Below are 24,585 nucleotides of genomic sequence, written 5' to 3'. Positions count from 1 at the left end.
GGATAAAATCAACTACTCCTTTGTAGATAGTGAAGGTCACAGTAGATATGGTTGCTACTTGGACACTTAGTGAGGAATTCACAAGGAATGCACTGCGCCCTTGTGCAGTAGTGCAAACACGCCACAGAATTTGTGCTGAATGCACAAATCCCCATCTTGCTGGTTGGTTCTAGGTGCTGGGTTGTGGAGGATACAGTACATCAGACTATCACAGTCTGATATACTTTTTTGTACGCATTCAGACACCTGAGTTGGCTCTTTAAAATGCGAAAGTTGTGTGAATAAAACGTTATCTATGAGCCTAATTTGCATAGTAAGGAGGAGACGTGTTTGCATAAAAAAGTAATATTCACTTAAACTGGATTGCGGGTGCTCATCTGAATAGGCCTACATGTACAGTCTATATATATATATATTTGCACTCAAAAAAAAAAAGGAATATTCATTGCGCAACCCTTTTAACTAATTTTGCTTCTGGTTAATCTGTATTATGGGTGTTCTTTATAAATCCAAAAGTGGGCTCATCCGAATAGATGTAATATGATATAATGAGCTTAATTTACATAAAAAGGAGTGTGTCTGTGATCAAAAGAATGACAGTTTAAACATTCCTGAGACTGCTCCACTTTAGCGAAGTTATTTGTTAAACTGGTTTGTGGGTGATTAGCGCACAAGATTCAGGTAATTTGCTCTGGAGGTAATTGCGACTTTTTGTCTCACAATTCTGACTTTTTTTCTCAGAGTTGAAAAATATATAAACTTGCGAGCTATAAAGTATGGATTGTGAGATATCAATTCACAATTCTAACAATTGCAAATTTACATCTCGCGTTTATATCACACGATTCTGACTTTTTCTCTGAATTGTTTCTCTGAATTGACTTTTTCTCATTCATTTCTCGTTCATTTCTCACAATTCTAAGAAAAAAGTCAGAATTGTGTTATAAACTCAGAATGTGATAAAGTAAGTAAAGATTGCGAGTTTATATCTTGCAATTTTGACATTTTTTCAGAAATATATAAACTTGCAATTGATGAAAAAGTCATCTCACAGTTGACTTTTTTTTTCGCAATTCCGAGTTTATATCACACAATTCAGGAAAAAAGTCATAATTGTGTGTTATAAACTTGGAATTCGATAAAGTAATTAAGTCAAAATTGTGAGTTTATATCTCACAATTCTTAGAAAAAAAGTCAGAGAAGTTTGATAAATAGTCAAAATTGCAAATCCCCCAAAAAAGTTTGAATTGTTACAATTACGTATTTTATTTCCCCTCCCGTGAAAACAAGCCTCCATGGATCAAAGCTTTTTGAAGAACAGTAAAGCACTCTGATAACTATTATCCATTCTGCATATTAATTGATTAAATATTTAATTCATTCATTCATTCATTCTTCATTGTCCTCTGTAGTGGTGATGCCACAAAACTGAGCATCACCAATCATTATTGTTCTCGTATATAAGATTCTGAAGCAGTTCTTAGTTATTTTTTTGCGTTACTTTCACCATGATGTTATCATATGGTGAACTCTCTTCTTCCCCACTGTCCTTTTGCTTTGACAGCAAGGCTCTTCTGGGAGCTACAGGAACCGCGTAGTCATCGACAGAAGCGTTGTATGGGTACTCGTGACCTGTCGGATCCATTACTGTGCCCAACATCTTCCAAGCATGACCTTTGACCTCCTCCGGTTCATCATAGAGAGATGGAGGCCCACTTGGGGCCACACCGCAACCTTCCGGTTCATCATAGATGTGCTCGATTTTGTACGCTTTTGTTTTTTTGTTCGTGAAACGGGTTCTGATAGCAGTTTCATCTATAATGTCATAAAGCGGTTCTGTGTTCTCTACGTTGCCTTTCTTGTCATTTTCACAACTGGGTTCTACTAAAGTGGGTGGAGGGTTTGATGCGGACAAAATGTCTACCATAACATTCTTGGCAATGGTGTCAAAGGGCAGCGAGTAGTCTGAGTCCTCGGGGTTGGAGCATGTGGAACGTCTGTCTTTTGGTTCTCTCTTCTCCCCTGGACTTCCCCGATCTGGATCCGGCGCCATGGCCCGGGAATACATCTCATCCTCTGTGTTGACCAAGGGACAGCTGCGGAAGTTCTTGACTTGGTTCTTACGTGGCGGAGGCCTGGTGTCCAGGTTCAGACTCTTGACTCCTGTCAGAAGCTTCTCTGTAGGGGCTTCAAGTCTGGAAAGCTGAGGGTTCTGGGGTTGTTTGAGAGTGTCTCTGATTGCTCCCTCAGTCACCATACTGTAGACAGAAGACTCTTCAGCTCTCATTCGGGGTGAAGAGGGCATGGGATCTCGCTCCACACTTGCTATCTGCTTCACAGGTAAATGGACTCTGTGTAGATTGATGGCGGCCTCTACGGATTGGAAGATGGTGTTGCCTTGTTTTGTGTCGAACTCAAAGTTGCCTTCCCCAGAGTCGCATCTTCGCCCAGCCTCAAAGGAGAATGTTGCCTGTTTATTGAGAAATTATAGGTGTAATTAGAAATCAAATTAGTAGTAAATACACTGCAAAAAAATGACATGGTCAATACATCATGACAACATGTGTTTTTCATTACTTCAACTCATCAAAATAAGTTAAGCCATTTTAAACGTTTTTTTTATTTATTTATTCGAGATTCACCTACTTTTTTAAGTCAGTTTAATGTAATTTAAGTTGAAATTACTTAATGTTTTTTTATGTAATTCCTAAAAGCAATGCATGATTTTTTTATATACATTTTTTAAAGTTCTCTTATGATCACTAAGGCTGCATTTATTTGAGAAAAAATACCATAAAAACTGTGAGGATTTTCAAAATATTTTAAAGTTAGCTCACTCAGGAAGAACACCAGCTCTGTGTCCAAAAGGCTGGGGTTCTAATCCCGTTGAAGACAACATTCCAGGTCATAGTCCCTGGTTCTATATCATTACACTTAGCCTGTTTTTTTTTTTTTTGTTTTTTTTTTTTGGTTTAATTTTAGCATGGCTTTCCATTTTCCAAATGTATTTGTTTTTGGGAGAAACTTATTTTCAAGAAGCACCCTTTTTCACATGTGTGTGGACATCACTTTAACATCTTGTCTAAAGGACAGTGTCTTTTTAGAGTATCATCACTATACTGGACTCACACAGAGATCACACACCCTGCTTGCCTCACTATCATTAAATGACTGACGGCAGGTCACTGTGAAAGCCATACCTTGTCTCGTCCGAACCTGCGGAGGAAACGGTAGGGCCAGGCGTAGAGAACCTCTCCTGTCTTAGGTTCTTTCAGAAGAAGGCTATCAGAATCAGTCCGTAGCAGCACTACTCCTTTCAGGCTGCATCTCTCAGAAGCCTCCGTGCGCCTCACATTCACCTTAAAATCTTTCATTGCTGAAGACAACAGGGAGGAGAAGCTTTATATTAACAATGTGCCTAAAGAACACAATATAAACAGTATCAGCCGCTTTACACTCAAAGATACTCCCAGATGAAAAACAGTGGATTCAGCACACATGTGGCCTCCTGAAGGCTGATGAGTCTCGTTGCCATATATCTTCCAAACAAAAAATTGGATTTCATTTTATTTTTATGGTCCCTTTAACACATTATGTTGACTATAAGTAACGTTGCACCTACTAACTCTAGATAGCATGTTAGAGTATTAGTCGACCGGTAGGGAAATGGGGTTTTTACCTGTTTTCAACTCTTTTTGCAAGCAGATCGTATGTATCAGAGGTTACATTCTCACATATGTACAATAATCCAAAGCAGATTTCTTTTGATGAAACAATATACCCAATATAATTGTTTGTTTTTTTTCGCACAAGTATACAGATTTGATAGCACATGGCTGCTGAGAAACAAGCACCTTATTAGTTCTCTGCTGAGAAAGGTCAACACCCCATTCGTTACTGCTGAACTAGGGTGAACTCTGTGGCGCGCAGGATTCTGCTGCTTCTCCAGAGGGATTGTCTATTAGAGGGCTCGCCAGGCAGATGTTTTTCTACACGGGAGCCGAAATGGGTGATGAAACTTCATTAATTTCCTGAGGTGAAGTGTCAAAAGGAGATTTTCTGCTTATGCTATTCAGTCCAAAAATAGTCAGACCAAAAGTGTGGACTATTAATTAATAGGCTCTGCATACATTTATTGCAAATGTGGATGTTTCTTGTAACACTTGTAAAGTCTGATGTAAGTCTGCTTTAATAGTATTGGTAACACTTTACAATAAGGTTTACTAACATAGTTTACAAATAAAATGACTTATAAAGCATTTATTAATTTTAGTTAATGTTTTAATATAAACATTTAATATGTCTGTTCATATTATTTATTGGACCTGAGCTAACATGAACTAACAATGGACAATTGTATTTTTACTAACTAATGTTAACAAAGCTTATAAATACTGTAACAAATGCATTGCTCATTCATTGTTAGTTGATGTTAGTTCATGCATTAACTAATATTGACTAATGGTATATGTTACTATAGTGTTTCATATTAGTAGCTAAAGGATTCATTCACTTCAGAATTAAAATTTCCTGATAATTTACTCACCCCCATGTCATCCGAGATATTCATGTCTTTCTTTCTGCAGTCGAAAAGAAATTAAAGGTGCCCTAGAATGTTTTTTTATTTTATTTTTTATAATGTTTCCTGGGTTACCCTTATAATGTTAGTATGTTTTTTAGATAAAAAATAATCATAATTTAGAAATAAATGGCATTTTTCCTAGCCTGCTTTTAGCCTCTGATTTGAACGCTCTGTTTGTAGGGGCGTGTCTGCTGTGGGATTCAGTGTAACCGGCCACTGCTGTGATTGGCTGACATGCTTGCATATGAAATAGCAACGCATTACATGTGAAACTCTCTCCCGAATACTTTTACTACTGCTATTATACGTTTTTACTATAACAGCTATCGAGATTAACGAATCGTGAGATGTTTTTAAAGTATTTAGATCTATTCCCATCACATAAAATGTTGCCGTGATGAGCATTGAGCAGATGACTGTGTGTTGATCGCGAGAATGAAGATCTAATCATTGCAAAGCAGTTTCTGCACTCTCTCTGCTTTCACCAATGCAAACAAGATGATGTAAATACAGTAAGAGCTTCGTTGTGCAGTAACGTGCGTCATTGATTTCATAGCGAGTTTGGCAAGTGTCCAGATAAACTCGCGCTGTGTGGAAAGATTGTTCTTTGATCGCTTTCTGTATATAATTTGTTCACAAATTAAATACGATTATTTTCATCCTACTAAAAGAAACGATGTGAAGCTGATATTTTAGTCACTGGCTTGACTTACTGATGCATAAACAGTATTGAACGATTTTGAGAGAAAGATTACCTGTCTGAACTTGAACAATTACTCATCAGAAAGTGTTGCTTGGTAGCTCGAGCCGAGGCCAGCTCTGTATTGGCCCAAGTTGAGGAAACACTTGGTGAAATGTTTGGAAATTTCCAGAGAAAATAAAATTAACCCATTGTTTCTTCAGAGGCCCAGATGAAGGAACTAAAAAATACTTTTGTGTTCATGTGTACATCCACACTGAGCAACTGCCATGCTTCGGCTGCGCAGTTCCACCTGGCATTGAGGGCTGGCATTATGCAAATATTTGGAGGCGTACATATTAATGATCCCGACTATTGCGTCACAGTCGGTATTGTGTGGAGAACCGACCGTTTTTCAGGGGTGTTTTTCATAAACGTGAATTAAATGAGAATGTGAAAACAGTCCAGTTTGAGATTCACTCTATGTCATGTCCATGCACTGAACTCTTGTTATTTGACTATACCAAGGTAAATTAAATTTTGAACTATAGGTCACCTTTGAGGTTTTTGAGGAAAACATTCCAGGATTTTTCTCCATATAGTGAACTTCAACGGTATCAACGGGTTGAAGGTCCAAATTGCTGATTCAAAGCAGCTTCAAAGGGCTCTACATGATCCAGGCCAAGGAATAAGGTAACGTCACGCGTGACCTTTCAACATGATTATGTAATGTGTGGCGCATCACAGCTAGTGCGCATTTGAGCATTGAAACTGCAATTTGGACCTTCAACCCGTTGATAAAAACCTTAATTTCCTCAAAAACCTTAATTTATTTTCGACTGAAGAAAGAAAGACATGAATATCTTGGATGACGTGGGGGTGAGTAAATTATTGGGACATTTTAATTCTGAAGTGAATTATTGTTATTTAATTATCGCTTAAATTAATATAAAATAAAAATATCGAAATAAAATTAACAATATTTGAGTTTCATTCTTGTCTGTTACATCCACCAGCTGGAGTGCCCTTGATTTCCACCAGAGAGCACTCCTCCCTAGCCCTTTGCCATTCCACATTTCCCATAAACCTTTGCCCGGACTCATTATGTTCTGATTATTGCCACCTGTTTCCCATTACCCTTGTTAACTCTGCCTATACAAGCCCAGTTTATTCAGTCTGTCATTGCAAAGTCTTGATTAGTGTTATCCTGGTTACCCTGTGTCTTGGTTTTAATCATCTGCTTGTCTCCCTGGATTTCCCTGTTTGCCTGTGTCCTGGACCTTGTTTTACGTTTGGATGTTTTGCCTGTGTGTTCGACCCTTTGACCTGTTTTATGGATTATGATTCTGGATTGTCCAAATAAAGCTGCGTTTGGATCCTCAACATTGTGTCTCAGAGCAGTTTGTGACACTTGTTATTCAGAACATTGTTTCAAAGCATTTTTATAGCTTTGTAGTTATTAGTATTTTTCCAATACTACCATTTTTTTACATTTATTTATTCTAACATTTATTCTCATTTTATGAAAAAATTTAGGATATATATATGCCTCACTAACATTAAATGACTGTTTTGACTTGTTTTGAGGATGGCGCATTTGGCATTGCTCAAGGATCATGCTGTGAGTGCTATCAGGAGAGAGTGCGTCTTTAAGGGTAGATCACGTCATGTTTGCTGAGAGTGACGAAAGGAAAGGGTGTGAAAAAAGCATTTATATGGACATGGTATGGGCATGTGTAAGCAAATGACTTACCTTGGGCATGCTGTCGCTCTTTTGAAATACTCTAAGTTCATTATCATTGGTGTACGTTTACACGACAACGATGTACTAAAAAACAGAAAAGTTTTTCCTGTTCACAAAGATCTGCGAAAATGACTAAAAATGCTGTATTATGCATGCCAGACAAGTAGTTGGCGATATCACTTTGTAAAGAAACATTATGCACCTTTAGACTACACAGTTAATACGCATGCACATGCTGTCATCGATTTCACAAATTTGCGTTTTTGTAGTTTACACGGAGACGATAATGGGATTGTTTTCAAAAACTTGCAATTTTGACTGCATTTTTTTATTTTTTTTAATGTTTTTTCATTGTTAGTTGAAAATGGAATCGTGTAAACGGCCCTTTAGAATGAGGTTAAGAATAAATCCATGTGCGTATACACACGTGTTGTGAGTTGAGATGTTCATGAGAAGTTCTCCTGTGCGTATAAATACAAACAATTCACGCAATTATTAATGAATAAGACAGTGACCTTAATATAAGAAAAAAAAAAAAACACTTTAACAACCGCCCAATACAGTGTTTTGTCAATAAATGTATTTGTGTAACTGTATGTCCCAGGACTGTATGTCCCAGGATTGTCACAATTCACCATAACATGGCAATATTTGTTGTGCCCTGCTTTTAAGTAACTTTAAAGTACTACATTTTTTGGCTTTTATTGGATAGGACAATATAGACGAGAGAGGTAACAACAGGAGGGAACTCCAGCTGGGATTTGACCTCCAGTCGCCTGAGATACAGCTACAAGTATTACTTTATGCCATAGTTACAAAGGACTAAAACTGCACAACTCTGTCGATAAATATATTAGAGAGGGGAAGAAGGAGAGAAAGACAAAGAGTGTGATGTGGTTTGGAGGTATCTTTTTCCGTTTGAAAATTGTGGCTACTCCAGCCACAGTCAAACTTAATTGAGAGGAAGTGTGCCTTTGCAAAGACAATGCTAGCTTCTGTTTGCAGCTGTCAGAACAGAAGCGAACATTCCACACCTCTCAACAAATGAAAAAATTACACTTCCTGCAAAAGAACAAAAAAAAAACCACAGTATACACAGACTGGTGTAAAAATGTAACAAGAGACGCATTTCCACATTTACATCCTGTTGTCATGAGCAACAAGTGGTAAGATTCATATGCAAGATTCTCTCTTTCTACTGCTCTACACTTGGCATTGCACCAAATTTAAGGCAACTGTTTCGTGGTTGAACCCCTCCATTTCCACCTCGCTTTCCACATGACCTCATTTGCATAACATTCTCATACACTTTATCTCATTCTCACTCCAGGTGTGAGTTATGGTCAGGAAGTTGTAAAATCATAAATGTACATTCTATTCAACAACACACATTTCATGTAAGTATTTAAAGTGGGGTCTAAATGTTTGAGAGCACTTTCAATGTAAAGCGGCATAAACAGAGAACTTTATCAGCTGAGATGTAGGATTTCCTGTGGCATCCTTAGTAGAAGGTCACTAGCCAGTGACTACTAGTCAAGCATAAGGTTTCAACCAGCCACAGGAACCTCTTCCTATTCTAAATAGAATGTTGTGCGACTCGAGCACTATTTTTTATGGAGCCCCTATAGCAGTGGTTCTCAACCTTTTTTGGGCCAGCACCCCCTATCCATTATCCAGGTCCTGCCGTTTTGCTCAATTGTTTTTATGATAGTGTATATGCCTGCGCAAAAGTGGACAAATCTTTTTTGTAAAAATGTAAATTAATAAATAACTTTAAAATGGACAAATGAGTAGACATTTAAAATTGTTGTGCAATTGTTGTTTTATGTTAAATGTTTGATTATTCATGTTAAATGTAAAAATGTTAAATAAAATAGAACAATAAATGAATAAATAGTAGGCCTATTTAAAAAATTAATAGACATATGAGACTGTTTAAAACAGTTTAATAAAGCCAACATTTAAAAACATTTTGGCAGTTTTTTTTTTTTCTTTATCCATTTGAAAATCTTAATAAAATATGCTATTATAAACTCGTAGGGGCAACAAATGAACTTCCGACTCTCTCCCATCATGCCACTCAAAGTAGAAATAAGACGGGCTGTCATTGGACAGTAAAAACGACCGTAGGCTATACGGTCATTAAAGCGGTAATGTTTGCACTAAGGGTTTATTACGCATTTAGGAGAGTATTGCAAGAAGCTGCTTACATTAATCTTACTTTCGGGGAAAAAAAATACAATCATGATTTTTCATGAAAATTTTTCATGAATTGTAGGCCTAAAATACCTTGGTATCAGCTTGTTTTCATCAATGGTGTAATTAATTTGGTTTGTCATGATTAATTTGTGTTCATACTCAGTAAAAAAAAAAAAAAAATCTTCTAACAAGAATAAACACATATGAACAATTACATTATTATTGTATTATTAATTATTTTTAACTATCTTGAAACTATCCAATCAGCGTTTCGCGCTCAGATGTGACGGCGGAATTAATACATTATCAAAATGTGATTACAGAATATTAAATTATCCATCAAATTGTCATTTTCTCCTTTCAGTCTTGCGAGTTAACAACAATAATGACTGACCAGTAAATTACTTGGTAAACAAAACACATTTTTGAGCACGCTGTGATTCTTGTCAGCGCTGGATTCTAGTCAGTGCTTGAGTTGGAAATGACTATGGTCTATGACTGGAAAAATAATAGAGTCGTTGCAAAAGAAACGATACATAGCTTACATGTCGCATTAAACTGACAGAGAATGTTGTAGGCAATTATTTTGAAAGTAATTACATGTTTAATCTTGTCTTGCCTGGATCTTTGGTGTAAACTCGTGAACGCCCCCCATGAACACCTGAAGTCCTGAACGCCTCCCTTTCAAACATCGCCCCCTGGAAGGGGGGGGCGGTACCCCATCCCAGTAACACTTTTCAATGGTGCACTAATATGCATTAATTCACGCTTAACTAATGCACAGATAATTTTGATTTATTGTATGACTCATGAAGAACTAAACCCTTCATTAATGATTGTTGCATCAGCAACTAATAAATCTGATTAAGAGTTTTAGTCATATATGAATTGCTGTTATTAAATACGTCACTGTGGATGAATTCCCTATAAACATCTAATAGTGTAAATGAATGCGTCAATGTGTTGAATCTGAGATCAGAAATAAATTGGCGTAGTCAAGGTGTAAAGCAAGTTCTTTTCTGAGCTCCAATTGCTGTTTTCGAACCTAGCATGTGGTTTCAGACACTATGAGATCTGCTACTATTTGATGTGGTTAACAGTTATTTTAGTCTCACTTATTATTTATTTTAATTGATTCATTAATAGACCAATTGTGTCCTCCTGACATAACATTTGTGTGTACTGTACATAAAGCTGTAGTTTTACAGTTCCCTTCTGATCATCTAATTCCTTGTGCACCCATTTACCCTGCTGTCGCTTGACAAAACAAGGCCTTCTAATATTTAAAATGGAACAGATGGATTTAATAACCAATTTGAATCTGAAACTCCCCCAAGCCCGATATGTTCCTAAAGAGGAAAAAGCAACAGAACACTGAAGCTCAGACAGACATTGGCTATGGGATGATTTTGGCGGACAAAAAAATAAGTCAATTAGTGTAATGAGATAATTTAAGTGCTATTTCTGAATGTGGCCACATATAGTAACATAATCACCCATGCTTAAACAGTCAGGGTTGTATTTAAATGCCGATGAAATTCGACTGGCTGGGTCAGATTGCCTGGCACCTGCACTGCATCAGTGATGCGTGTTTTTGCACTTCCACTTCCCCTCTTGACTGTCATCTTGCTGAGAGCCACAATATGAAACATGTCCACTGAGGACTTTTATCTGTCTTTTCTGTCTTTGGGGATGTGTTTTGGTTATTTTGTTTTTATGCATTTGTCTGTTGGCCTCTTTTTCAATTTACTCAATTTAATTGAACAGATGGAAGAAGAAACAAGTAGCACGACAGAAGAAAATGCAGAGAGTTTAATGGAGAGTTCAGCCTCCATTAAGTTCAGCCTCATGCTACTTAAGCTGGGGCATTTTATAATAATTTTTTTTTTTTTAAATGGTAATGCTTTAGATTACAAAGTACTATATAATTAAAACGTTTTTACAGTGTAACTTTCTGTAATTATAGTGTACCTATAAAGTACTTACATGTTAGTAAGGGAACAATATGTAAAGTTTTGGGAATAAAGGGGTAACAACCAGGAGAATTAACAAATTATTTATACTGTAAGTATTTGAGAGCAATTTAGCGAGAACATACATTGTGTGCCTTTTTGTAATAATTGTGTACCAATACATATAGGCTTTAAAAAAATGACAGGGTACATATCTGTGCATTTATACAGTAATTGTTTTTAACAAAAGTGCACTGAAAACTAAAACTATTGTAACTTTTGCTTAAATACTGGGGAGGTATACTCTTGTTCCATGTAGTTACAGGGTAAGTGTAACATATGTGGGCTGTAAATTAAAGTGGTGTTTGTTATAGTTACAATGTAAGTGTGACATGGTGTGTGGTGCTTGTTACCTTCTTGTTCCATGTAGTTACAGGGTAAGTTAAAGTGGTGCTTGTCACACTTACCCTGTAACTACATGATGGAACAAGAGTATATTTCCCCAGTATTTAAAAAAATTGTTTCCAATAGTTTTATTTACTTGCCTTGAAACATGTAAGCCCAAACTAAAACATCTGCACTTTATTGAAATAAAAAGAAATAAATTACTGTATAAATGCACAGATATGTACCCTGTCATTTTTAAAAAGCCTATACAGTATGTATTGGTACACTATTATTTAAAAACATGGTACGCAGATGCAGTGTATGTTCTCACTTAATTGCTCCCAAATGTAAGATTGTTGTAGGCCCTATCATAATAGTAGAAGTACCCCTTGGTTCTAAAATTCTTACAGTATAAATAATTTGTTTATTCTCCTGGTTGTTACCCCTTTAATCCCAAAATGCTACATATTGATCCCTTATACTTGTAAGTACTTTATGGGTACACTACAATTACCAAAATTACGCTGTAAATTCGTCTTAATTATGCAGTACTTTCCGGGCTGTAATCTAAAGCGATACCACAAAATTAGGCAGCTACCGTTTTCAACATTGGTAATAATAAGAAATGTTTCTGAATCAGACACAGCTTTGACATATTAATGAGAAAATATGCAAAGTCACACTGAGACACACACAATCAGAAAAAGTGCTGTGGTTTTGTGTAACTGCAAAAGAGCCAATGACTAAATGACACAGAAGACTAAAATAACTATAAAAAACAGCACTTACCCATCATTAATGAAGGAATAAAAATAAAAAACGGATGTAAAGGTAGTCAAATAGGGTACTGAACCATCTTTGAGAACAGCAGGATATTGCACATTTACAAAGATAGGTGGTCAATCTGCAAAACAAGGCGGACACTTGTGTTTCTTTCCACCACAAGTGAACAAAGATTAGCCACAACTTTCCACTACGTAATAGAGGAATGAAGAAGTTAGCTCTTGGTTTCACGATGTTCACAGCACAAAATAAACTAGGAGTGTCAGACTAGAGAACAAGCCAATCTCATAAGCATGTCAGATGTGTAGAAAAGGTGCTCCTAATCGGTTAGAAATGACCTCTGTTCCTGCCATGAGATTGACTTGCTGCATGTCTTTTTCACAGAAACTAGCAGATGAGCTGGCTGTGTGACCTTTTTAAGGTACTTTACCAGCTCATCCATCAGAGCAGTGCCACATGCAACTCCTTTGGTGACTTTAGTAGTGTGTGCGTTCATACAATTAGTAAACAAAATAATTCCAGTTAACAACTATTGTGTTTTTGTACATACTGTACACTCTCTTACCAGTTTCTCTGCTGCAGTAGAGGGTGTTGTCCGCCATTGTTACATCATCAAATTCACCATGTAAACTGTTTCCTCTCACTGCTCCTCTCTCTGTCCAGCTCATCTACAATGAACCCAAATATACGGCAGTTTATAACAGGCATCACAAAAAAATTATAAGTCTATAGCAATGATTTATAGTTTGATTTGTCTCATCGGATTTGGTAGGAAATTTTCCCCCTGTTTCACAGACAAGGCTTAAGTCTAGTCCCAGACTAAAATGCATGTCTGTTTTAACTGAAAGCTACTTGCAATGACATATCTTAAAATATGTCAGCCATTGTTTTGTCTCAAGATGCACACCAGTAATGTTTTTTTTTTTTCTAAGGCATGTTTATAAAAGCTATACTTAAAGCAACACTATGGAACTTTTCAACCTTCATAATATATTTCCAAGACCCTTGTGATGGTACATCGACTTACAATAGGTTAAATGACACGTCTGCCATAGCCTGACGTGGTCTGTATCGCTTTTACTCGCACTATATAACTTCGGGTTTCGGGTAGTAACCCGAGCACAAAAAGAACTACAAAACTCGACTGCTTTACGGCATACGTCACTTCCCCCACCACTTCCTCAAATTGTCTATACGCTCAACCGGCACATCCGGGAACTTAACTGTCAATTTCGTCCCCGCCCCTTTTTGGGGGAAAACAAACTAGACTTCAATACAAAATAACGGCAAAAACCAACGTCCGTACACAGCCGACAGGAGTAAATAACTTAAGAAATCACTTATATAAAACATGTCAAGTAATTATATGTCCACCCTGCCTGCCATAGAGCGTAAAAGACACATACACAAACTTAATTTGGTCAATTTAAAAACATGTCCGTTTATTCCCCCAGCGTCAAATTGGTGTAACAACCCCACCCAGTGAGGTTATATATATTATAATGTATATTATAAGACAAAATATATACATTTAAAGACGTTTACTAAAAACGAAGTAAAATCATTCACTGGCTTACCATATGGTGACTCGATGAAGTACGATACGAGTAAATGTCAGGGTAAGACCATAGACAGTAAAAGAAAGACACCTCTGGCCACTGGGTGGGGTTGTTACACCAATTTGACGCTGGGAGAATGAAGGGACATGTTTTTAAATTGACCAAATTAAGTTTGTGTGTGGCAGGTTTCACACTCTATGGCAGACAGGGTGGACATATAATTATTTGATATGTTTAATCTTAATGATTTCTTAAGTTATTCACGCCTTTCGGCTGTGTACGGACGTTGTTTTGTGACGCTATTTTGTATTGAAGTCTATGGGAAGTCTAGTTTATTTCCCCCAAAAGTGGGCGTGAATCTGTTCAGAGACATTCTATGACGTAGCGCCGGTTGTGCGTATGGCCATTGCAGACATCTCAAGTCTATAGCGTCTCCCTGATGCCCGCAAATTAGTTCAATCTAGAGCGCGCATGCGAGACAGAACATTCTGCGCGCATAACATACATAGTGCGAGCACGGCAGAGAGGGAGAGAGCGAGAGACCTTGTGAGTGTGCCTCACGAAAGCTAGTCAACCCGCCACCCCCCCCCCCCCCCCCCCCGGTCAACAATCCAGTCACCAAGATATACCTCCCTGAAATGACTTCTTGCAGGTTGGGATGTCTGCCATTGTTGATTCCAAAGCCGGTGCTGGTTAAACAGCGAGCGTGCGCGTGCGACAGTAGGCTACGGTAGGCTAAATTATTTACGACAGCGGTAATGGACAATTCCGCTTCCAACCTGTAGGCCGACCGCTGAGGAAAAGTTCCTTGGTGTTGCTTTAAATGTCCTAATTGAACTGAGGCCTAATCCTGGTTTAGTCTAAGCCCTGTCTGTGAAACCAGCCCTTAATGTTTGCATCATTTGTACCTGGATTTTTGTGTTATGTCCATAAACACAGAAAAGAAGAATCGGCTACTATGGTGATTTTACTTGATTGTTCAGACAAATATATTTTGCATATACAGTATGTATTTTTGTCTATGGGATTTTGGTGTAGAATGACAGATCTAGTCCAGTGTTATCATTCACTCATTCTATTGAAAGCATTTTTGTTAAAGGCACAGTATACAAGTTTCACCGCTAGAGGTTGATGATGAAGATGTAGCTTTATGATGCCGTGAAAAGCAATGGAAAGCAATCTGGCGGGCAAAAATAATATCAGCCTAGGCTCATTAGAAAAACGTACCTGTGGCAACATTTTTGCAAAAAAAAAGTCAACAGTCAATGTCTAAAGGGGACCATCTAAATAAAGTGTTATCCCATTTCTTTTGTATATTATATATATATATATATATATATATATATATATATATATATATATATATTAAATCATGTCCTAAATATAAATATTGAAACACAATGCCACAAACCTTGCTAACTACAAGGTTACCTGCAAATGCCATTCTTCTCATTAAAACACTCATAGTGACAGCCTGCTATGTGGCTATAAAAAATATTAAACTAAAATGAATATACAAACAAAAGTGAAAATATGCTTATAAAAACTACTTCACAGTATCAATAAAAAAATGTAATAGCATATTAGCTATATTAAAATAATACTGATCAGCTCTGATATTGTGATCACAGATATACCCAGCCCGTTCTCATCCTTTGGCGTCATACATGTGACGCTTTGGACATTTCGTCGAAATCTTACGCACATGGCATCCTTTAGCATCAATATGAGACGCAGAACCCAAGGCGTCATACAGGTGACGCTCGTCTAAATCCGACGCACATGGCATCGTTTAGCGTCAATATGAGACGCAGATCCCAAGGCATCATAACCATAACCCTACCCCAGACCTAAACCTACCCATAACAGTGCGTGTTATATTGACGCTAAAGGATGCCATGTGCATAAGATTTCGACGAAATGTCATATGGCGTCACCTATATGACGCCAAAGGATGAGAATGCGTTGAAATACCTCAAACCATCAGACAGCAGTGCTGAAGCACAACTTACGTAAAAAACTAAATTGCAGTTTACAACTTTATTTGTCCCCCATCTACGTTTTAAAGACGTCATTAAGAGGGATCTTCAGGCTTTCTCCATCAACCTGGACAACTGGGAGGCAATTGCAAATGACAGAACCAAATGGCGCACAGCAATTAACAACGGCCGCAGGGACTCTCAGGAGGCCTACAAGTCATTTCTGAAAGAGAGACGCTCAAAACGGGAAGCAGTTTGTCGTACTCGAAATGAACGGACATAGTAGTAGTAGTATACAATCTTGATCCTTTTTTCACACTGTTAGGCCTCTTTCTGCAAGTGTCATATCAGTGGTGTGTGCTATGGAAATTCTCTTTACACTTTATGTTTGCATTTGCTGAAATGCACTTTAACTTCACCACATGAGGTTTGGACAAATGGCCTTTGTTGAGGAACCACATTGTGAGCCAAGAAACACTCTCCAAAACTGTGCCAAAGTGATCATATTATGTTGCACAACAGAAACCTTCACAGCATAAAGCCGTATGCATTTCCCCAAATGTATTACATCAAGCGATTCTATTTCACACAGCGTTCCTCATTTTAAGCACAACACAGATTCTATTGTTGGCTTTCTGTAGCCCCTCTTCAGATTCTAATTCTGAAAGACAGCAGCCTTTTTTAGGAAAAGCTAAAAAGCTGGAGGAAACTGAGACGTCATACATAATCTCAAGAGTCCCATTAGTTTATTTCAATATGGGTCAAAACATAATACAGGGCTGAATCCGAAATCGCCCCCTGTACCCTCATATAGGGCATTATTCGAGGGGAAATCCATTTGTAGTGGTGTCAGAAACCATAGTGGACATTATTGAGTGCACTCATTCAATCTCACATTACACCGCAAAAACGACTGTACAGAACTGTATTAGAGGACTAATGTAGGGATTGAGGGTTTAGGGGGCAATATGGGGATTGAGGGTTTAGTGGTGCGATTTCGAATTCAGCCATTGTCTCGGCTTGTTGGTAACATAGACATTTAATCAGTATCACAGACAGAACACCAGCCCTAATTAATATATAGAATTAATATGACAATTCTTAAAGGGGTCATATAATGCCATTTTTGTACAAGCTAATATGATTCTTTAGGGTCTAAATTAAAAGTTTGTAATATACTTTAATTAAAAATTCTCATTAGTATTGTAAGAAAACACTTATTTTACCTGGTCAAAAACAGCTCTGTTTTCAGCACGCCGTTTCAGTGCATATGACTTTAAATGATAATGAGCTTTGCTCACTCCGCCTCTCTGTTCTGCGCATACACCGTTTGTAACACAATAACACAATAACCACGCGTTGTTCATTATAAACGTGGGATTATGAATTATATTGAGAACGTTGTACATAGAAAACATGCTGTAATGTACCCTGAGTGTAAACCGACGCATTCATCGTGAAGCGTGCAGCTGGCGATTTGCAAAGATTATATAAATATTAATATAAAGATTAATAAAACGTTACACTCACTTTAGTTCTTCTGAAGGTTCAGCAGGAAGACGAATAGGTTCCGATCCTTTATTCAGGTGCAGCTTCTCAGCAAAACCAGCTTTACACTGATCCTCGTTTATAAAGCAGTCCACTGAGAAATGATTCGGCAAACATGAGAGCATTGACGTTGCTCGTGGGGAATATTCCCTTCGAAAACAAACTCAGCCACTGCGTCTTCAGCGGTTCGGATTTAGGAACATTAAAATGACTGCTGTGTTCGTTATTGCACCCAAGAACAGAACACCACAATCGCTTAGACGCCATTCTGCTCATAGACAGTGCTCCAGCATATCAACAATGACCGCGCCGATCCGCGCAGACTATGATTGACAGGACGAGCGAGGGCGGGTCTGTGTTGAATCACAAGCTGTCAATCAACAATCGCGGGAGGGGCGTCCGTTTTATTGACGTCACAAAAACGAACGGCTCAATTTGAGGCAGGGGAAAACATATAAGGAGATTAAAACAAAAACACTGGATGGATTTTTATCATTATATGATGGTTGTGTACAGGCGCTGCCAACACACATTTCAGTACAATCAACTTGTAAAAGTGCATGTACCATTATATGACCCCTTTAAAAGACCAGTATTGTCATTTGACCCATATATTGAAATTCATATCTGACTGATCTGTCTGGCAAGCATCACTCTTATTGTTTCCCAGGCTAGGGATTTGAACGAACCTCTAAGGGTGCTTTCACACTTGCGATTTAGTTCGAAACAGGGCATGGTTCGCGTAAAAAACAGGTAATGTGAAAGCTGTCATGTGGACTCGGGAGCGCAACCCAAGACTACCTGTAAGGCAGGTAGTCGTGTTCGGTTCCACTGGAACTGCGTTGCGTTTGCATGAATGTGAAAGTACTCGGACTCGGGTGCATCCTTGTTCAGGAAGTAAAGTGTAACCATGTTCAAGCCTCTGGGAAGAAGGAGACGGGAACTGGCGAACGATCAACGTAAAGTTTAATCATAAAATAAACAAACAACAAAACGAAAATAAAGCGGCAGCCCCTCATGGACAACTGCTGCATAAACAAAAACAAAAACACTAACATGAATGTCCCAGGCCTGGTTCTCTCTCATCCTTCACTGTCATGACTCCTTCTTTTATCCTTCCAGAGCTCCTCCGTGGGACTCGAGTCCCGTGTGGGGCTTATTAGCACTTGCGCCGCCAGCCTCGCTCCATTCCCATGGCTCTCAGCCTGCTTGCCACATAAAGTAAGCAATTCTGCATCCTGTTTTCTACCTCAATTCAAATGCAGGAATTGAATTGGAGTTTTAAAGGCATTTTCAGTTCAATTCTGAATGGTGCACAATTCTTGCTGAACAACAATATCTGAAAAATTCTTCCATAGTCTACAGGAGGAAACCCAGCCATATCTAGGGACCAAAACATCATTGCAACCACTCAGAACCTCTTTAGAAACCACTCGCATCTATCACATTTACTTCAGGTGTCCATTAAAGTTGTATATTACACGGTTCTGTGGAATACTTGATTCTGATTGGTCAATAGCGCCATCCAGCGGAAAGTTATTCCCTGATAGCAACCGGTCAAAGCGGATAACGCAGGCTCTTCCAGGTTACTGACGTCAGGGTTACGCGCTATACGCCTGCTAGGAACGGTTTTGCTTCGTGGAAGTTTTGCATTTGGTGAGCTAATAGAATATTAAAACTCAGTCAAATCAATATTTTGTATACAGTTATTTAGTTATGCCATCCAGTATTGTGGACTCACTCTCTCTCTTGTTTCATACAAACGCAGCTGCTCCCATTTTGTGACTATTGTTTTGTACACTGTTGGATTATAAAATACAAACAAATACGATTTTATCTGAAATCAATATCTCTAATCTCCATAATTAATTATATGTGGCGAAATGCTGTGTAATAAGGGGTATGACTGTAAACCGTATCTCTTGAATGTCCGTCTAGTTTGAACTTGCCACGCTGCAACTGCTCTCTCCGCAAAGCTTTGCATTTAAAGAGCTAATAAAACATTTAAAAGAAGAACTCCGGCGCAAAATGAACCTTTGGTCTAATTCCACATTGTTACCTAGTCAACCGTTATCTGAGATTTGTTTTCATGATTATCGAATGTAAATAGTTTTATCTCTACAAACCGTTTAGCCTATAAAGCTAGTATAACGCCAGTATATTGGGCATAGTGTAATGACAAATAAAAATCGCTTGTTAATACCACTAACAAGACTCAAAATAGCCCCACACTAGCACGGTAGCATAATGAGGGTCCCTACCTTCAAACCGAAGCATTGAGAACTTTGTCAGTGTCCAAACAGTTTAATAAGAAGATATTTTAAACATACAGTCAACTTCGCGTATACAGGCAGAAGCCATCTTTGAAATACAGCCTTTACTAGTCGATCTACGAACGCCGATCCAAGCCTGCTGTTCGCGCTCACCTTATCATTCTCACCAGCGCACTTGGATCGGCGTTCGTAGATTGACTGGTAAAGGCTGTATTTCAAAGATGGCTTCTGCCTGTATACGCGAAGTTGACTGTATGTTTAAAATATCTTCTTATTAAACTGTCTGTACACTTACAAAGTTCTCAATGCTTCAGTTTGAAGGTAGGGACCCTCATTATGCTACCGTGTTAGTGTGGGTCTATTTTCAGCCTTGTTAGTGGTATTAACAAGCGATTTTTATTTGTCATTACACTATGCCCAATATACTAGCGTTATACTAGCTTTATAGGCTAAACTGTTTTTAGAGATTTTTTATGAGAACTATTTACATTCGATAATCATGAAAACAAATCTCAGATAACGGTTGACTAGGTAACAATGTGTAATTAGACCAAAGGTTCATTTTGCGCCGGAGTTCTCCTTTAAACTCAGATCAATATTTTGTGTCTTCCATGTTCTCTCAAAATAAACCCCCTTCAGGCTGATCAAGACTCCTCATCACCCTGTCGGGGGTTTATTTTGAGAGAACAACCGGCTGGATGTACATTATCCCTTACTAAATGTAGTTTAAGTGGATATGGAACTAAAGAGAGGAATTTAATAAAAACATTTTAGCTCAATCGAAAGAGTGTGAGGTCAGACAATCGGGTGGGTCACACTGCAATACTGCTGTGAGTGATAAAATGAGAAGTTATAAGTAGAGAACCTTTCGCAACGGTTGACTCTTTGAGTACAGGCCCCTTTGGTCCAAACTTACTTCTTAGTTCATGTAATGACATGAAGCATTTACTCTGACTCATGGCTAGAGCAAGGTTTTGCATGTTGCAACTATCCAATGAGAGCTTATGTACCGCTAGCATCCATTAAGTCAATGTTACTTGGCATGCACTTCCTTCATTTGAACTAAAACTGTCACCCGCAGCACAAATATGTGGTACAATGAGATATGAAAACAACTTCCCTTCTTTAAATATAGAAAAAACACATCTGACAAAATTCATGGGAAACAGTTGTTCTACTTTGCACAAGTATTAACTAGCAGCATGAGGAGCACTGTGAGTCACAAGCAAGTTTCTGATCAGCTTTGAAGGGCTTTTACATTTGCTGATGTGGCAACAAAAAAAAAAACCTGGCAAGTGGCAAGCCACAGTAATTTGAATCCTTGCGTCTGCAGAAATTTTAGCGTAAGGAGCTGACAAGCTTTTAGCAATAACAATCTCTTTAGCCTTGGCTGAAGGCAGAAGTTAGACATACAATGTCTATGATTACACTGCCATGCAACAAGAGTTTGAGTACAACTGTGGTTACAAAGCCAGGAACAAAAGCGAGGACAAAACCTGTAAACTTTGATATAACCGCTCAACACTGTTGCAATCAGGTGTTAAGTGAGCCGTTACACCAATATTCTATGACAGGAAAAAATACTGGAAAGAGACAATCCCATAATTTAAATTCAGTGATAAATACCGGAAAGGCGATTTCACACAGTTTCTGGATCCAATCCTCCAGTTCAGCTGTCTCAACGGCGAAAACAAATGTCTTTTCAGTTGTCTCCACCAAAAAGGGTCCACAATCCCGTGGACAGCCTTCGACATCAGCCTCCGAAACACGAATGCAGTCGGTCATTTTTATCACCTGTAAAAAACAAGAAACTCAGGAACTGAGGTTAAAACATTTTTTAAATGTTTTCCATCAAGTGGGGGGGGGGGGGGGGGGGGATGCTTTTGGACAGCCTATACTCAATATGCCTTCTAACTGCTTAAAAAACCTTGACAAGGCGAATCTGTTTCATACACATCAGAACAATTTAAATAAGCTCCAGATTTGCCATTTGGGTGGGCGGTTTGATGTGTGAGCATTTTCTTTTACATTTTCTCAGAAATAAACATCATCCAAATGCTTTAATTTCAGAAGATAGAATTTTTTTTGGGGGGAGATGGGATTTTTATGTATTTTTTATTTGTCATATTTCATCGCAGAAATGGGAACAGATCTAATGGTACTTCCTACAAATTGTTTGTACATATCCACCCACACACAAGGCATGTGCATGACCCCTCACAGAGTTTCATTGTTTGTGTTCCGTGAAACATCAAGGAATTGCATCACTCTCAGATTCACCACATCTTATTTATGTACGCAGTACAGGGAAAATCTAAGCTACACGGTTTGTTGTTCACCTTTTTGTTTTCCTGTTTGCGGTTGGCTTTCTCCAGCGTGCTGCCAGTTCCATCTTTGCACTCAAAGAACTCAAGGCGAGAGATAGAGCAGGAGCTCTCGCGGTACAACACGGACCAAACCTTTCGCCATTTCTGAAAGAGAAAGAAGATGAATGGAAAGTGATGTAAACTGTGACACTTTTACTTATGTTGTCCTGTAGGCATGGAGAAATAAGATATAAAACGAATGGACCTTATTATATTTCAGGATGTCTATACTATCAACCAGCATTAGAAGAAAGCCTCTAACGTATTAGAGCCATAAAAATATGACTTGTAGAAAAATGGTCTTATGACAACTTGTCTCACATTTAAATGAGTAAGCTGAGTAATTTAAATGAGTAAGCTCTTGACAAAAATAATGCACAGCTAGGGTGACACATCTTACCCACTGACACACTTTATCCCATGCTTCCCCATAGTAAACCGAATTTTTTATAATGTCGACGTTCCAAAGTATAACCAATATTTTTGCAATTTAGCTTGTTTTTGACCTTTGGAAGTGAAATTGGAAGTGGTTAAAAGCACATAAAAATTCCCAAAGTGCTTCCTACAATAATGACAGCATAGTCTTTATTGGAATAGACCAATAAAGATTTGTTTAACTTAAAAGCAAACAGTCAAACTAAGTCCAAAGGTAAAATATGAAAACATGTCAATGTAGAATACTGATTAAGATTAGAATTTGTTACTGCTTTAACATTGGTTCAAGTGCCTAAGCACGGTTGTATCACAAGTGCATCAATTGAAAGCATTTAAAGTGTGAGATTCCTCATTCAGGAAATGCCCATAATAAGAGGAATTGTTCAGAGAATCTCTGTGGTACGGACATTACCAACCATTTCAGAGAAATTCATGGCCTCAAACAACACTTAATCTATTACAGATGCAACATTCTCCTTATGGTTTCCTAAAGAGACAGCCCTGATACTATTGCTAACATTAACTCACTTTAATGGACTCCAGCAGGCCATAATTATCTATTGTAGTCCCATATGGCGGAACTAACAATATTATCAGTGGCATCAATCAAAATGAAGTGAAAATGGTTTTAGATGAGAATATGAACTTTTTAAAGTGGATCATGTTCACAGTTCAGGAAGTTGTTCATGACACTGCCAGTGAGCTTAATATGATTCATGAATGTCTCTCTTATTGTAATTGCTCTAAAGATATGGCGTATTTGCCGACAAACGTGTGGTTCAAATTAGGCAAAGTGAAAGCAGCTAATTGAAATTTATAGACCAAGCCCATCAAGCTCAACACAAACGTATAATACAGAAGTCCTGTTTTGATCACATATTTATCTTTTTCATTTGATTGACTTTGGAATTGGAATAGAATTTCTGCCACACTAAACACTACTACGCATATTGTAAGTTTGTACCCTTATGAAGACGTGAATGTCTAATCTCCAAATCTCCATCAGTCCTTGACAAGTCTTCAGTATTGGATATTAATGAAAATAACAACAAAAAAAGAAAAGGAATTGGAAATAGCCTTATGAACTGATCTACATGCTTTCATTGCACTACTACTCAACATCAAGAGTACATTACTGGTTCCTTTCCATGAGGCCTTGATGTTTGGTTAGGTAACCACATTTGCACACATATCAACAACGTTTTGTTACTATTATTATTTTATATTTTATTCTTTCATCTACTGGTTTGCTATATGAACAGCGGCTCTGCAATTTTACAAACAATCACTTACAAAATTGTGGGTGTTATACAGGAAATAAAGAACGGGTAACTTAGTGTCCAGTAGTATTTTGCAAGAAAGTTCTTCGATTTGAATATAATTTAAAAGTAGACAAGCATCCAACTAAAGGGTTTATACAATATTAATTGGTTTCATTATTTTCTGGTAATTTACTGTATGTAATGGAGCGGCTACATTCTGCACTCAGGCCTGTTGATTTAAGCCTTTTTAGTGCAGCCTTCGTGTTGTGCTATGTCAATAGTTACAGACAGACCATTACTGTTCTCAAAAACATCCATACTGAAAGAACACGTTCTTTGATTTTGCCTCTAAACATTGCCCCAACTCGAAGCCCCTGGTAAGTAAAGCATGTTCTGTCTTACCTTCCCAAACCGCTGCTGTTGTAGATACAGCATCCCCTTCTTTTTAATGTCCTCCTCCATTTCTCTCGGTTTCGTCTCCGACCCAGCTCCTAGAGACTGTCTCATCTATTGTATCATACTTCTTCTGCTGAACTTGCTTGTGACGCAAACAGCATCTCCAAGTTCCGCCATATCTACTTCCTGTATAGCCCAAAAGAGTTTACACTTCTTTGCAGAGCTGTGTAAGTGCCTCAGTGTGTGTCGAAGCCACAATGATTACTCAAGATCACCAGTTTCCTCATGTTGCAGTTGTACCCAAATGAAAGAAAACAATAACGTATTTAAAATTTGAAAACATTTTAAATGTTTATTGATTTTTAATGTTTATGGCAAATTCAATCATTTAAGATGTTTAGGTTGATTACATGAGGCCCGAGGATTCCCTTATTATTGTCT

At 37.9% G+C, this 24,585-nt stretch overlaps 1 protein-coding gene across 1 annotated transcript; it reads right to left on the bottom strand.

Moving 5' to 3' along the window:
- Window positions 1-1,241: 1,241 nt before the first annotated feature.
- On the bottom strand, window positions 1,242-24,305 carry dok2 (docking protein 2). The gene is given in 8 exon segments (XM_056246545.1): window positions 1,242-2,470; window positions 3,201-3,376; window positions 12,892-12,994; window positions 21,312-21,479; window positions 22,025-22,156; window positions 24,151-24,210; window positions 24,212-24,271; window positions 24,273-24,305. Coding segments are annotated over 8 exon segments (1,722 nt in total). The 3' UTR covers window positions 1,242-1,480.
- Between the last annotated feature and the right edge of the window lie 280 nt (window positions 24,306-24,585).

This window comes from Rhinichthys klamathensis, unplaced genomic scaffold (assembly GCF_029890125.1).
Source record: "Rhinichthys klamathensis goyatoka isolate OS25496 unplaced genomic scaffold, OSU_Roscu_1.1 h1tg000040l_1, whole genome shotgun sequence".
Lineage (NCBI taxonomy): Eukaryota > Metazoa > Chordata > Actinopteri > Cypriniformes > Leuciscidae > Rhinichthys > Rhinichthys klamathensis.
Note: the sequence above shows the minus strand (reverse complement) of the source record. Positions and strands in the feature narration are given on the sequence as shown.